At 41.0% G+C, this 17,111-nt stretch overlaps 1 protein-coding gene across 1 annotated transcript; it reads right to left on the reverse strand.

Moving 5' to 3' along the window:
- Positions 1-942: 942 nt before the first annotated feature.
- On the reverse strand, positions 943-15,342 carry LOC308080355 (uncharacterized protein; the record flags this gene model as incomplete). Its single annotated transcript, XM_080422179.1, has 3 exons — positions 15,070-15,342; positions 11,313-11,414; positions 943-2,018 (listed from the first exon to the last, which is right to left on the reverse strand). Exons 2-3 carry the CDS (start codon positions 11,380-11,382, stop codon positions 943-945), a joined length of 1,146 nt encoding a protein of 381 aa, XP_080278305.1. The 5' UTR covers positions 11,383-11,414; positions 15,070-15,342.
- Positions 15,343-17,111: the final 1,769 nt, after the last annotated feature.

Genomic DNA, 17,111 nt, shown 5'->3' on the forward strand with positions numbered 1-17,111 from the left:
TTTTTTTTCTACTGTACCATTCATCCTAAGATATCATAACATCATAGAAAAGGTAAGAAAACAGTGGTCCAAAATTCCCCTTTAAGCTTAGACTTTACTAGGACCAGTTACAAATTGCAGGTGCTCTTTATAGGTGGTTTTGAAGGAGGGTAAGAAATCACACTTTTTGAAAAGTGAATCCTGTGATATATCGCGATATTGAATTGAAATTGATACGTATCGTTGTGACATCATACCGTATTCGTTATATTTGTTTAAAAAAACGTACATTTTCTATCACATCGCAATCTAATAATGTAATACAACTTATTAATGATCATAGCCATTAAATTAAGTGTACTAATTACTGTCATAAGTACTAAAACATACAGTTCATTCATTGTGCATGTAATAAAATACAGCAAAATTACATTGAATCATAATATAAAAACTGAGTTCAATGGACAGGTGGAGCCAAATTGGGCGGTTTTCATTTGTTACTTTCAATGGTGTGACGTCACATTCTCTTTCTATTATAGTATAAATGAATAACACCAAAAATAAATGTAAAATACCTCAAGGTAAAAACAATCTTTTTACATTTAACACTTAAACTATTCATTGAGGTTTTAAAAGAAGAAAACAAAAGAGCTGGGACATGTCTCCAAAAGACGAGTCCTAATGTAAACTTCTGTTGACAGGAGCAGTATAAATATCCATGATTTGTTTTGCTTGTCTATCCAACTCCCTGACAACATACAGCTGTTTAATTTGATCCTCCCAGTGAAGTAATTTATAGTGGACATTATTTCCCTTGGTGTGAATGCACTGATGTATTTTCAGAGCACTTAACTGACTGAAGCTCTTCTCTCACTGTTAACATTGTGGCAAGAGTTTTATCCAGTGTGAATAGGATGTTGTCTCTTCAGGTCAGATGACTGACTGAAACTCTTGTTACAATGTTTACAGTGGAAAGGTTTCTCTCCAGTGTGGACACGATGGTGTGTCTTCAGGGAACCTGACTGACTGACTGAAACTCTTGTCACAATGTTTACAGTGGAAAGGTTTTTCCCCAGTGTGGATAGGCTGGTGTTTCTTCAGGGAAGTTGACCGACTGAAACACTTGGTACAATGTTTACATTGGAAAGGTTTTTCTCCAGTGTGGATACGCTGGTGTCTCTTCAGGTCACATGACTGACTGAAACTCTTGTCACAATGTTTACAGTGGAAAGGTTTTTCCCCAGTGTGGATACGCTGGTGTTTCTTCAGGGAAGTTGACCCACTGAAACACTTGGTACAATGTTTACACTGGAAAGGTTTTTCTCCAGTGTGGATACGCTGGTGTCTATTCAGGTCCCATGACTGACTGAAACTCTTGTCACAATGTTTACAGTGGAAAGGTTTTTCTCCAGTGTGAATACGCTGGTGTTTCTTCAGGTCACATGACTGACTGAAACTCTTATCACAATGTTTACAGTGGAAAGGTTTTTCTCCAGTGTGGATACGCTGGTGTATCTTCAGGGAAGTTGACCCACTGAAACACTTGGTACAATGTTTACACTGGAAAGGTTTTTCTCCAGTGTGGATACGATGGTGTCTCTTCAGGTCACATGACTGACTGAAACTCTTGTCACAATGTTTACAGTGGAAAGGTTTTTCCCCAGTGTGGATACGCTGGTGTTTCTTCAGGGAACCTGACTCAATGAAACTCTTGTTACACAGTTTACACTGGAAAGGTTTTTCTCCAGAGTGGACACCTCCACTTGTCTCCCCCCAATCATCACTGTCTTCAGTGACTTCAGTGTCAGATTCAAGCTCAACTTCAACTTCAGAGCGGTGTGAAGAGATGTGTTCATCATCAACTTCACTTTTCACTGCTAGTAATGTCAACATTGACCCAACAGGCTCCTCTGGTCTTTGAAGTAGCTCCTCCTGTTCCTTTTTAATGTGTGGAGGCTCTGGTTCCTCCTGGAGCAGACTGGCGCTCCTCTGCTGTTCAGGAGAATCCTCCTCTTTACACACAACCATGTGCAGGATGTCTAGGAGCAGAAAAATAACACGATAGTCAACACTGGATTCATAAAATGTAAATCTATTTCTCTATCTTCCATGTTCCATGTACAAAGCCATTGCCTACTAAAACTGACTAAACAGTTACTAAATAGGAACAAAAAAGGTTTTCAATTAAGAACTGCTTAACTCCCAAATGGGTTGGACTGCAGACTGACTGATTGATTGATTGAATATTTTATTGGACAGAAATGTAAAAACAGAGTACAGTCAAACACTTTGTCTAAAAGGATAGTCTCGCGTAGCCAGACAACTATTCCACAATCTCCGAATGCTATATAGAGTCTGGAACTACACCTCCCGAAATCCGAGAGAGGAAACTGGCACTTCCGTTCATGAAAATATATTCTAAAATATCTTTGCATTTAATTGTTTTATTTCCATTTCTGCCAAGCAGCAAGCTATATATACTTAGATGATTTTGATTTATATAAGGATACATTTGTGCAACTGTAAAGACAAAACGGAAGTGGGGAGGAGGCTTCACATCCGGTTTATATTTTAATCATGATCAGAGCTTCCGAGTACCAGACTGTATGTATGACCTATAAAGGTCTTCATCAGGGTCTGTTTTTGGGGCTAATTTCACAAACCACTGTACCGATTAGCACCAAATTTCAATTTGTGCATGCTGCCAGTAGGCCAAGCAAGTATTTTTTAAATCTAATATGTGCTGCAAGTCATGGTCATGTTTCAGTTCACACAGGGTCATTTGAGAAATATATGAAAAAGGGACAAATCCAATGCATTGGTGGTTCATGTTTGCAACCCGTTCATGGGTGTGTTATCTATTAAGGTTTTGGTTTTAACTGTGATGATTAACTGTGGGTTTTGTTGACTGTGATTTAACCAAAGGTACTGTTTTATATTCCTTCTGTTGGTCTGGTATTGCTGATATGGATTCTGATAAAGGTGTTCAGAGTCAAAACGAGTCCGCCGTGGCGGTGACGCATATCAGAATCAGGGTTCAAGGGTTGAACTTGAATCCTCAGGTTGAACAGTCCGAGCCGACTGCTGAAAAGCAGTCACAGCCCGCAGCGGCTGAATAGCAGTCCGAGGTGGACACGGTTCAAATCACGCACAATGTTGAAGCAGGTTGTGTGAAGCAGGTTGTCACAATAGTCCGTGAGCCAGGGGGGTTGGTCACTACCATCTGAGGGGAATAATGCTCATAGTGATTTTTGTCAAGGTATGCATGTCTAGAGTTAGAAAATATGTCATAGCCTTGCACCAATGGTAGCTTTATGGGTGCTATCATGCATTTTATTTTATAACACTAGGCGAAAATGACATGGGTCAATTTATGAAAACATTCTATTAACCCCCCCAAAAAAATATACAAAAGGTTTTTCAATTGGTTCTGGTACGTCTAGGCATGCTTAAGAACATACAAAAAAATCGAAGAAATTATATTTCTCGTAAAGCCATCATTTTCAACATGGCGTCCAATATGACTGCCATGAGCTTAAATGGCTTTATGATACTGTTCAACCTAGAAAGGTGGTTTTGGTGTCTAACACTAGGTTTTAGGGTTCAAGAAATATGGCTGAATCAGTGAAATTACCATCAGTTAATTATTTATTGCCAAATCAAAGATAGTGTCCATCCCATGGTGATGTTCCATTGTACTAAATTATGTTAAAAACAACAAAATATTGCAGTTGTGTGAGGGAATCTGTGAACTTATGGTGATTCATATGGGGACCTGGGGCGGGGGGGGGGGGGGGCGTTCATAGGTGTAGAATCTATTTCTACTGTTATATTTTCACTTGCTGGTCAGTCTTTGGCCGATGTGCTAAAGGTCAGGTCAAGGTCTCTCTCGCACCTTATCGTCCAACCAGGTGTCCAAGCAGGCAGCAGATATGGTCACAGGTTGACATGTACAGTAGGCCCTATTCACCTCACAATTGACATGGAGCCGTTTGTTGACACCTTGCAGGTATGGAATCAGCCAGAAAAGCTCTATAATGTAATTGTGCATCCCGGTGGGATGCATGTTATACAGTCATTCTTCAGCTGCATTGCAAAACTGATGCAAGGTTCAGCACTGGAAGTGGAAAAGCATGTGGTTGCAGAACATGACAGGCAAGTTCAGTGGTCAGTCCTGAGTCAGCAGCACTCTTGAAGTGGTTTCTCTCAACTTGGCCAAAGACATTTGAACAGATACAGCAGTACGCTACCTGGACACTGCGCATTTCCATCCTACTGGCTGACAGTGGGTAGACAACTTCTTCCTACACTTCACATCCACCAGTTTGAATGTGCAGGGAGACACATTAACATTAACTTCACCTTTTCTCTCATGAAGCACATGACTGAAGCACTTCTTCCGTGCTGACCATGTGCAGTGTGCTTGATATCTAACCCAGTGCCTGCCGAAGATGCATGTGCTTCATGCCATAGAGGCTAAGCTAGACCTTGTCTGTCAGCACCATGATGGATTCTGGATCACTGTCTCTGCTCACCAGTCTGGGGAGCAGACTGCCATAACGATCAGGAAAGATGCTGTCATGATGCATGTGAGTGGAGTGGACTGAAGCCTTTCCCAAAATGTGCAGAAACAGTAGAGGGAGAGTTGAAGCACTGGTGTGTCTTGGTCATAAAATATTGGGGATGTATCCTCACACACAGAAAGATCACCCACATGAGATGTCATCATGAAGAGTAAGAACATTAAGCCGAAGCCGTTGAGCATGTTGTACACCTTCAGTGCTGACGATAGATACTGCATTTAGTCATGATGAAGCAGACATCACCATGATTTCCTATATCCCTGATGCAGCCATCTCTGGAAAGGGTGTGATACACATGCTCAGTGATTAAACTGATGTTCTTGTCCTGTTGGTGTATTGGGGTGTATCAGGTGGACCTACAGTGCAAAGTACAGATGGAGCATTGTGATGGGACAGTCTTATATGTATGGCAAAGGCAAGATCAGAGCACACAACACTTTGCTGGCAGGGAACTTCCCAGGCTACCCTGATGTGCTGGGTGAGGTGGTTGCCACAAGTCAATGGCCCTTCCTCCAACACCGACCAACCTGTTGCACCACATGTGGGCTCATTTACAAGTGATGTTGTGGAAAGTGGCAGACCACCAAGCTCCACCTGACAAGTCGTTTGATGTCACACAATTTGGATGGGAGATCCAGGATATTCCTGTTCCTGTCATTGCTAAGGGTGACCCAGCACCGTCAGAGCTATGTGACATGGTGCAATATCAATGTAGGGCACAGAGAGTGAGAAGTACATCACTGATGTACTGTAACTGCTCTGGTGAAGATGGTTACTGATGATATGTTCATGCTACAGATGAGGAGTGATGTCAATAAGGAGGATAATTGTAAGGATGACGAAGAACAGGATGTGGGTTGGAGAATACAGATGTAGTTGCAAAAGATACATATTTGCCGTTAGATTATATCATTTTACATTCAGGTTATTATGAATACCAGTTCTTGTGACATGTTAATGACACTTTTCACAAAACAAATTTAATGAAAGTTCATCAAGTTGTTTCCATTTGTTGTTCTCCCAGAGGTCAAATTTAACCTTGACCTGACCTTTGACATGATTGACCTGATATAAAAAAAAAACAGGAATGGATTCTACACATATGAAAACCCTAAAAAAAAGAGGTATTACACAGAGGTATTCTAAGGATTACAAGTTAAAAATTGCCAGGCGTGTGTTTAGTGGCCATTTTGGATATTTTCTTACACACTTGCACTATATTCTGTTTATTGAATTTCATAATACATTTCCTTAGAATCTATGTATTTAAACATGGTTTTAAATCTTTAGGTAATTTACAAAGGAACCCTTTGTGTTCCATCTTTCATTAAAACCGAAGTACATCTTATGTCACATATAGTCACTATGTTGTCACTGCCTGTAATAGAAAAATATTAATTTTAACAACCTTTCTGAACAATATATAGTCTGAGCTTTATCCCAACCATTTTTCAGAGAGAGAGGGTCAATAATAAGAGAAAACCATCAGTTTGAAGTAGAATGCTTCATTCGGATTTTGAAAACTGTGTTTTGGCTTGTGGTTATAAAAGGAGTGATAACACACAGATAGCTACCACCGATGCAAGGCTATCACATTTTTCCTAGCTCTAGGGGTGTATACCTACCCAAAAATCACTATGAGAATTATTCCCCCCAGATGGTAGTGATGACCCCATATTTGGGGCTCACGGACTACAAAGCGCAAAAGCATATTAACACCAAAAGCCCTAATAGATAAGGTTTTTTTTTTTTTTATCCCGCGATTTTTGTAACCCATTTTTTTCACCCGGTGTCAATTTCTTAAGTGATCCTGGGCGCTACACCAGCCCTACACCAGCGCTACACCAGTCCCCCACAGCCAGGGAGGCCAGGGCCGAGCTCATGGTTCCTTCAATGCATGAGAGCCAACTGACCTTCTTGTCACCTGACAGGGGAGTTTCCCCGGTAGGACGTAGCGCGTGGAAGGAACACGTTATTCCAACCAGTTCCCTTCCCCTCCATCAGGCGCCCCGGCTGTCATGGGGGAGGCGGTATAGCGACCAGGATTACTACATGTTTTTGTGAGGGTATTAACTACCCTAGGAGACACGGGGAGAACATGCAAACTCCACGAAGAGTAGGCCCTTTCGCCAACCCCACCTAGGGTATGGGCGCTGATGACGCGGAGGAGAAGACACGCCCCCAGCGGGAATCGAACCCAGGACCTTCTAGCTGTGAGGCGACAGCGCTACCGACTGCGCCACCGTGCCCCTCCTAATAGATAAGCTTGACACATTACAAAAGGAGAGAACATCGAAATTAAACAAGGCAGTTAACTTGCAAAAAATGATTTTGGAGTTAATGCAAAGTGGATGCAAACAGGAGGTGCGATGCACATTTATGAAATATCTCTGCATATGCAAGGCAGCAGCAGAGGCTCAGGAGGCTCTGTTGCCAATAATGCCTCCTGAGGAAAAGGAAAAGCACGACATATGGTTCAAGGCCAAAATGATCAATGTCAATGAATGTATTGATGAAGTGAATGCATGGACAAAAAATACCAAAACTGTGGAAAGTGTTGCTGAGGAGGAGGAGGAGGTGGATGATGTGGAAAATCTAATTAATCCAAATGACAGCATTTCTAATGTGGAAAGTAAACCATCTGCTCACAAAAGTCACACAAGGTCTGGGACCAGCAGATCCAGCAGATCTTCTACCTTATCAGCTCGCATACAGGCAGAGGCAGAGAGAGCTGCACTTGTGATTCGCCCTGCAGCATTAAAGGAGAAGCACACTCTGGAGGAGCAGGAACAAGTGCTGAGAAAGAAAAGAGAACTGGAGGAGCAGGAACAAATGCTGAAAAAGAAGAAGGAAACGATGGAGCTTGACGCAGAACTGGCTGCTACAAATGCAAAAATATCAGTATTACAATCCCCTAGTCACCAAGCTCTTTCACTCCCACAGTCCGATGGAATAGAGTCATACTTTAGGAAAGGAACAAGGTTAAAGGAACCCTCAGTCAATCTTAATCCTCATGCCAAAGAATATAAATCATCCTCACAGCAACCACCACCACTACCACAGCAACCGTCTATGAAACCACCACAACCGCAGCAACCATCTACTCAACAGTCATATGTGCAACAACCATCACTATGGCAACCACCCTATATGCAACAGCAACAAACACCCATTCCACCACCCTGGCAAGTACAACCACCAGCACCCATTCAACAATTCCCGTGGTGGCAAAGACAACAATATATGCTGTTACAGCCACCACTCATTCAAACACAACCACCATCTTGGCAAGAACAACCACCACCATCTTTACAACGACGACAACACATATCCTGGAATGCAGCAAAGGACAACAGTCATAATACAACTCACCTGGACCCTCCTGTGCAGCAAACAAGACAAAATGACATTTCTCCTCAACGCAGTCATGAAACATCAGCTGTACGCAACCTACTGCAGAGGCAGAATGAAATAACGGCAATACTAGTACAGATACAGACCTCTCACTTACTGCCACCAAGAGAGATCCCATGTTTTGATGGGGATCCTCTGCAGTACAGAACCTTTGTGAGAGCCTTTGTACATTGTGTGGAGAAGAACGCACACCAGTGGTCAGCCACAAGCATTGGTGCGCAGTTGCCAACACATGGCTCCAGACAGAGGCTATGAAATGGCCAAATACCTACTTGAAGAACACTTCGGAGATGAATACAAAATTACAGTAGCATATATGGAGAAGGTGCTCAGTTGGCCGCAACTGAAGTCCGAGGATGTCATATCTCTTCAAGCCTATGCACTTTTCCTTCGAGAGTGTTGCAATGCGAGAACGTACAGTACATGGGAGAACTGAATATGTCTGCATTCTGCAAACATGAAGACATTGATTTTGAAGCTTCCATACAAGCTAAGAGAACGGTGGAGAGGCTCTGCTTTGGAGATCATGGAAAGACACCATCGCAGGCCACAGTTTATTGACATCGTCACATTCATTGAGCGACAAGTCAAAATAATCTCGGATCCAGTCTTTGGAGACATCCAAGAAACACCACTGACTACAGGAAGTAAACCTATGAACAGAATGAAATCACAAACCACACCCAGATTCAAAGGAGACAGTTTTGCAACCACTGTTACCATCGAAACCCCTACACTGGAAGACCAAACTACACAGAAAAGTAATACATCCACTCACTCACAACACCAACATTTGTGTATGCTGCTCACAACTTCACACACTGGACCAATGTCCTCAGTTGGAGGAAAAGACACAGGGAGAAGATTACTTTTATTAGGACAAAAGGAATCTGTTTTGGCTGCCTTCGCATTGGGCATATATGAGCAGGACTTGCGAGAAGCGCTTGACTTGCAAGCTGTGCAACCAAAACCACCCCAGTGTTCTTCACATTAACCAGGAGGACCAAGCAAACAACTCAGACTCTAACCAGCCAAGGAACGCATCTGTGAGTATTGAGTAATAGCCTCTACACACTGCCCGACATTTGAAATGGTCGGCGAGTGAACAGATCGTTAAGCATTTCACATTGCACGAGTTTCTCTCTTGAAATCGGGCTAAAAATATCGTTGTGATTCTCGCACGATTGATTGCTCGGCGACAGGGGTTCACTGACTTCAAGATATTTCACCACGATGTGATGTGATCCCGACCCAATACATACATTTGTTTTTATACCAAACGTCTCACGAAAACGTGAAAGGCTCCCGTGATATATGCGCGAGACCGAGACAGGACGCTAATGATTGACATTTAATAATTCTCAATTTCTCTGTATTTCTCTCTCTCTCCCTCTCTGAAACAAACGTTTCAAAAGTCAACCAGGGTGCAACTCAGATGTGTTGCCGTGTCCGCTTATTATAAGCGAGTTGCTTGTAAAAAATATTGGTGGTTGCGTTTCTTTTTAGCTTATTTCCAAAGTCAAAGTGTAGTTGCTTATTTGGCTTTATTTCTTAATGTTGTTGTTGTTGTTTTTTCTTTGAAAATAGCTGCGACGCGTTGTGAGCTTGTAGATCGGCTATTTTATTTGTATATAGGTTTAAAGTGCTCATGCAGCTGAGCCTATAGTCGCAATTGTTGGGCTTGTTTTCATAGACCTGGTTGCTTATTTCTCGCGCAAAACCTGGCAATACTGTTCAGAGATGCATACGTGTGTCACACACACACACACACACACACACACACACACACAGCTCTCTCTGTCTGCAAGCCCTATTCCTCTCTACTTCTTATTATATATATATAGCACTAGATCGGGGCCGATAGCCATAATTATCCAACAAGTTTGAAATCTAAAAATTATCGGGAACCCCTCGCCGACCGTACTTTATCGGGGTGTTTCTTCTCGGAGTACCTTACACACTACGCGATCAACACCTCGCCGAGGGATGCCCGATCTGGACTGAGATCGGTGGTTTTCTCGGCGATCACCAAAAAATATCCCCGAGAGAGAAATCGGGTCAAATGTCGGGCAGTGTGTAGAGGCTATAATGCACGTGTGTCTTTGTCTTTGCATACATGTGGTCAAACAGGGGCCGGTAACAGTGAGGGGATTCTGTCCATCTGGCCGGTACAGGTGAAGTCCATTAAGGGAGACAAAATAATTCAAACTTATGCATTTTTAGATCCAGGAAGCACTGACACATTTTGCTCAGAAAATCAAGGCTGAACGTGAAAGGAAGGAAAGCCCAAATCAGCTTGCTAACCATGGGCCCAAAGACATCACACTAGCATAGGGATGCTAGGGTTCAAGTGGTTAAACTTCAAATCAAGAAGCTAATAAAAAGCCTCTTTAACCCATTTAGACCTGAGGCCGATTCTAAAAACACCTTCTAAATCCTGACCAAAGTTTTCTGAAAATCCGTCCTGAAAGTTAAAGTTACAAATAGGGGTTCCCACCCAAAATGGGTTCATATCCGTGTTATCTCACACATATCAGACTCACAGACCTATTTCTAGACCGCTCACCTCCTACAGAGGCACACCATAAAAATCAGTTTTCATAGTTTTCAACTACTACCAGTGTTATTTTTTTCTGTATTTTTATGTTGGTATTTGAACTGTTTGGTTACTTGCTACTATATATGTCTATGAATTGAATACCAAGGACAACAATGGAAACAAGACCACAAGGACTTTTTTGGACGGACCTTTTAGACAAAGTATTATAAATGTAATTTTGCTGTTTACATTTTTTGCCTAGTAAAATATTCAATCAATCAATCAATCAATCAAACCAAACTTTAACCAGGCATTTCTGGCTTTCATGGCTGGAGGTGCTTCTGTTTCATGATGTCATTCACTTGGCGGCTTGAGCTGTGAGCTGTGTGTTGTTGTTTTTTTAAACATCTGTTTAATGTAGTTTTTTTCCCCTCTCACACAGGTATTTTTCAGAGATTAAAAACAGGATTTGCACAGATAAGAGCTGCGAGCTGTGTGACACACTGTTCTAGATGCTTTGGTCTACGGCCACTCGTGTACAATGTGGTGCAGTTTTTCTTTTGTATCGCATATTTAATGATGCCTATGCTTATTGATTGAGTGAGTGAGTGAGTGATTGATTGAATACTTTATTAGTCAAAAAATGTAAATAGCACAGAGGTAGAGTAAAACATTTAGGACAAAAGGATAACACAAAAAGTCCCGGGGACTTATATATTATAATAGCCTATAATAGCCAGATATTATCATTGTCATGATATTTTTTGCTAAGATTATCGTATAGTTAAAATACGTACTGAGGTGTGGGTGGTCTTCAGGATCCTCCTGTTTAATAGAAATGTCCCTGGCTGAGTCTGGAGAGTTCATCTTCACCTGCAGTCTGGACTCCACACACTGGTCTGAAATGAACAAATTGAATAATGACTTGAATTACTGGAGACCCAACGGTGGTGTCAAGAATAATGAATTGCAGAATGTAAAACCAAATCAGCCAAAGTCAACTTTCCAACATATGAATATTGGGTTCAAAGATTGTGAGATTTATATATTAGGGAAGAAATCACGCTTAATTTAAGATTACACAAGGAAATAAATGTATCAAAAGATGGACTCCTGCAATGCAAACAATGGTCTAAAGCATACGTGGGCAACTGGTGGCCCAGGGGCCACATGCGGCCCCCACCTTCACTTAATGCGGCCCGCAGGTTAATATCGGAATACTGATACATTAATTTCAGCTGTTACAATTCCAAACATGCAAACATGACCCGCATTAATTACTTCAGTCTATATTGGTAGATTAATGACTAGTATTAAAATTCTATTGTCTTTTTTATGTCCAATGTATTTGTATTTAAGTTCATAAGTATAACTAAATGCATTTGAAATTAAATACAAATAAAAATGTTACTTTTCAGGGTCCTAATTCAAAAACTGCAAAAATAAATCTGGATTACAATTCTAAAGTAACAAAAATAGCAGATCTACAAGCTCAAAACGCGTCGCATTTTGAGCTTGTAGATATTGCTACTTATTTTTGCTACTTGTGTGTGACAGAATGGCGAGGTATGGCATTAATTTACGAAAAAAGTCAAAATATGGAGATAAGGTGTCTACCCAACAGCATATGCAATGTGGCCCTCTGGAGTTTGTGTGGAAATATAGTGGCCCTGTCCATCATCAAAGTTGCATCACCCCTGGTCTAAAGTAAATAAGGTGAAAGTATCTCTATTGAATGTTTCTGCTGCCATGCATCCCATCCTTCTACACCACCACCAATTAGCAGCCCCAACCTTGTGTGAAAAGTAACTATTTTGTCATAACAGTGGAGCTAGGAGATGGTTATGAGAGAGGTTATGGTGACACTCGGTTAGGGTTCATCTTCCAGGGAACTAGGAGATGGTTATGAGAGAGGTCATGGTGACACTTGGTTAGGGTTCATCTGCCAGGGAACTAGGAGATGGTTATGAGAGAGGTCATGGTGACACTCGGTTAGGGTTCATCTTCCAGGGAACATGCATGAGCAAAGCAAGTTTCATAGCAATCTGTCCATTAGACTTTGAGACATCTTGTGTGTGAGTAGCCTAAAGGTGGAGCATTTGGGCACAAAAATCAGTAAGATTCATCCTTGCTGGGTGCATTAAAGGACTATTTACTGTAACTGTTGGAAGAAGCTGCATTCAGTGATAGTTGGCACTGTGTGCAGTGGAAAAGGGCCACATGACCAGAAACAATCATCCAGACTATGGATGTGCATAACTGACCAATAACATTCTACTGTTCTGGCAATTTTTCTTTGAATGTGTTTCAATATTTTATTTGTTATAACTACCTTTGCCGTTATATCCTATTCCATTTTTATTGTATCTAATTCCACACTGTTGAAGCAAAGATAATTCCACTTCCAAAGTATAGTGCAACTAGCAACTGTATTGATGTATGTGACAATAAACACCTTGAAGCTAGAAAAGGGGAAGAAAGAGACAGATAGTGAATGAAACGTACTGAGGTCTGGCTGGTCATCAGGTTCCTCCTGTTTCATTGAAACGGGTCTGGTATTAAGAAGAGAAACTCCTCTTATACTCAACTTCAACAATAATAGACAGCAAGGAAGGAGTTAGCCCTAGAATGTCTGTGATCTTACATACATTTCAAGTATTCCAAATACACAGTCATAGATCTCTCTCGGTCCCCCACTGTGTAGTGCCTATCTGCGCGGCCATAAAAGTGCTCTAAACTCCGTCTGTACTCACCCAATAATTAATTCCTAAGACGTGGAGTCATATTTTGTCCTCTAGTTTCATATCCATGTGAAAGTTCTGCCAGAAAACGTGTCTTTAGTCAAATATCTCCACTTATTCACGAGCTGCACACGGACGACTTCTGTACGACGCGAGGGGCCAGGAATGATTGCAGCACTGAATATACGTAACTTCCTTTAGGACGCACAAATGTTTGGGACGCACAATTGACAGGTGCTTGTGATTGGTGCGGGGTAATGAATCATCACCTGCCAATTGTGTGTCCCAAACATTTGTGCGTCCTAAAGGAAGTTACGTATATTCAGTGCTGCAATCATTCCTGGCCCCTCGCGTCGTACAGAAGTCTAGAGGACAAAATATGACTCCACGTCTTAGGAATTAATTATTGGGTGAGTACAGACGGAGTTTAGAGCACTTTTATGGCCGCGCAGATAGGCACTACACAGTGGGGGACCGAGAGAGATCTATGACTGTGTATTTGGAATACTTGAAATGTATGTAAGATCACAGACATTCTAGGGCTAGGAACTTCGGAAGGAGTAACTTCTTGTGTTCATAACTTGTCAACTGGGTAAGTTACTTTTTCATAGAACACTTCAATTATAATTCATAACCCTTTACACTTCAAGTTGCCCAGGATCAAAGTATTTGTTAATGTCTTGAAAATTGTGTGGAAAATGTAATTAATATCTTAAAGAGTCTACACCATGAAAATCACTTTTTTCTTGGTTTTTTGTATTTTTTGGGGTCCCCAGTGTCTCTTGTACCCCAAAAAAATTTTTCTTTTTAATTCAGTCATTCCTTCTCATTTCATGGATTTCCAGAATGGGCGTGTCTGAACAGGCGATCTCAGAATGGCAATGTTTATGAGGTCATAAACATTTTTGATGGCAAACCCAATGTTAAATGAAAAGTGCCCGAATCGCTCCGAAACTTTTTCTACCCCCCCTAAGTGGGGGTCTACGAACAAATACTTCGGGCTCGGATTTTGGCTCCGCCCCCCGGAAGTGGGTGAAACAGGCACCTCAAACACTTGGTGGAATTGTTCAAAAATGTTCAAAGTGTTTTCTTTTCGATTTTGTATTTTTCTTAGATGCTTCTTTTTATGCAGAATTTTTCCATTTCTTTTTTTTTTTTTTATATATTTTTTTATTAACAGAATTTTGTATTAACAGAATTGCTCAGTAGCCCCCCCCTGCCCAAGAGGACGTTTTGGTATTGCAGCTGAAAGTGCTGTATAAGCCAGAGACAATTGACTTGGGATGAGTATATCTGAGTGATGATTTAGGCTCAAACCTTTTGAAAAAGGTTTGAGGGACATACACCATATGATATTAAATATCAAATATTTTTTTTAAATTCATGGTGTAGCTCCTTTAATGCAATCCTCTCTCTGATAGACAATTTAATCATATCTTAAAGGTGTGTGGTGTGTGTATGTGTGTGTGTATATATATATATATATATATATATATATATATATATATATATATATATATATATATATATATATATATATATATATATATATAAATGTTAACTAATGTTCAAGTTCTCTTTTTTCAGGAAAACACTGTTCAGGTTCATAACCATAATACTGAAATGCCCCTCTTCTTTCAGGTCAACACTAGTTACACAATATTCTTTTAGTATAAACAAAAATACACACACACACACACACACACACACACACACACACACACACACACACACACACACACCCCAAAAGCAGGCAAAAACATATATAAGTTGTAATAATATATATTTTAAACATCAACAACAACAAACATACCTTCCTCAATAATGTATCCTGGTAGAAAACACACTTGAACACCTGTGGAGTGTACTTGAAGCTAGCTTAGCATTAGCATTAGCCTACTACAACAACAAAGCAAAGTCTTTGAACGTCGTGTGTAAATTCCTCTCGTTTGTTTCACAACGTGCCAGCCTGTCACTCTTTACACAGACTGTCGCACAAAGACACACTCAGACAGAAGTTACACAAAGGTTTGTTCACTGCAAACTTATATTATAACACAGACTTTCTCTGTATCACGTTCGTTCACTCTCTGGTCTGTTTATTTGGCTCTAATGGATCATGTGTTTCAACCCGGACGAGAGAGAGGGACGGACACGGTCCTCGGCCATGCCTCTCTCTCGTCCGGGTTGAAACACACACTATTCCCGTAGCCGTAGCCATGGTTCACATGACATGACGCTCGTCTGTCCCAGGCGTCACGGAACCACTTGCTCCTGGTTTGTGATTTTTTTTTACATTTACAACTGCTACATCTACATAAACGTTCAAAGTTCAAATATAAAGTGCTGACCCCCATGCCACGGATCTAACCAGTTAAAGTGCACCGGTCTAAGTACCTGTATATTCCGTATTGTTCAATAAAAAGCTTTTTAATCCAATCGCCGGCCATTTTCTTGGAATTTTCACAGATGCTTTCAAAAACGCGACCCTATCGGTTGGGGGGTGTACTGCACTCTGATACAATACAACAAATTAAAAATAAAATAGAAAATGGCCGCTGATCGGATTAAAATGCTTTTTATTGAACAATACGGAAAATACGGGTACTTAGACCGGTGCTTACTGAAGGCCTATTCATACCATACTCGACGTAAGACCCTTAAGCTTAAGGAACGGAGGGGGAGACCAAAAAGGGGAGGGGGGATGGGGGGTTTGTCCGTCGATTATGTCATCCGTCTGACGTGCGTTCAAAAGTACGTTCAAAATAATGTTTTAGTTACTCCACTGCGCCCCTACAGATACGGTCAATGGAAATGTTTCTATTGACAAGATTTTTTCCATCCGGTGAATTATTTTACATTTTGGTCAAAAGGTGTATTTTAGACGTGAGGTGAGGAGCTCAGAGTGTTCCCACTAAGGAAAGTAGGCTTTCAACATCTTAAACTCGTCATTGTTTTGGTGAGTAGCGAAAGTGTATTTTTTATTTTTACTACAGACGAAAGGCTGCGCAGCCTACGCTACCGGGTGTGCGGGTAACGGCTAGAAAGTAACATAGCGTTAAGGAGAACTCCTTCTAACGCTATGGACCAGAGCCAGTAATTGCCAGCAACGGCTGTCCTGCTAATATTGTTAGTGTTGTTAGTACCGTTCATTTGATTAATAAAGTTTCATTTGATGCTGTGTGGTAATGTAAAATAAACAAAAAACTAAACGGAAATAAACGATGGCGCTGCTAAGAAAATAAGAGTGGCCATTACGGGGATCGAACCCGCGACCTTGGCGTTATTAGCACCACGCTCTAACCAACTGAGCTAAACGGCCCGACTGCTACACATTATAGCCGTTTAGGTTTATAAAGTTCAATGTTTTGAAACATAACATACACAACTAACTCAATGTTTTTATTTTTGTATTTCATTTCTACAGTTTATGGCTGATATAACCACATTATGTCTACCGTAGCTGTTGCGCTTTTTTCACAGCAAAAGACGAAAACGGGAGCAGTAGTTCTCAACCTGTGGGTCGGGACCCCCAGATCCCCCACATGATTGTGGGGGTCCCCAGATGACAGTGAAGTGACAATTTAAGGACTTTTAATACCTAATAAGTAATCAACAAACTATACTACAAAAACTGGTCAAACATTGGCCAAATTGTCAAATAATATAAGAAAGAGGCAAAAAAAATGAAAATAGCTGATCTTCAAGCTCACAACACCTTGCAACGTTGTGTGCTTACTGCTCGTAGATCAACTTTTTTCAAAATTTTTATCTGTGGAAAGAGTCAACTCCTACATTCCAGGTGCTTGTCAGGGTGGGGGGTCCCCAGTTCAAATATGATTATTTTATATATAT

Source organism: Gymnoscopelus braueri (assembly GCF_963280865.1).
Source record: "Gymnoscopelus braueri genome assembly, chromosome: 24".
Classification (NCBI taxonomy): Eukaryota; Metazoa; Chordata; class Actinopteri; order Myctophiformes; family Myctophidae; genus Gymnoscopelus; species Gymnoscopelus braueri.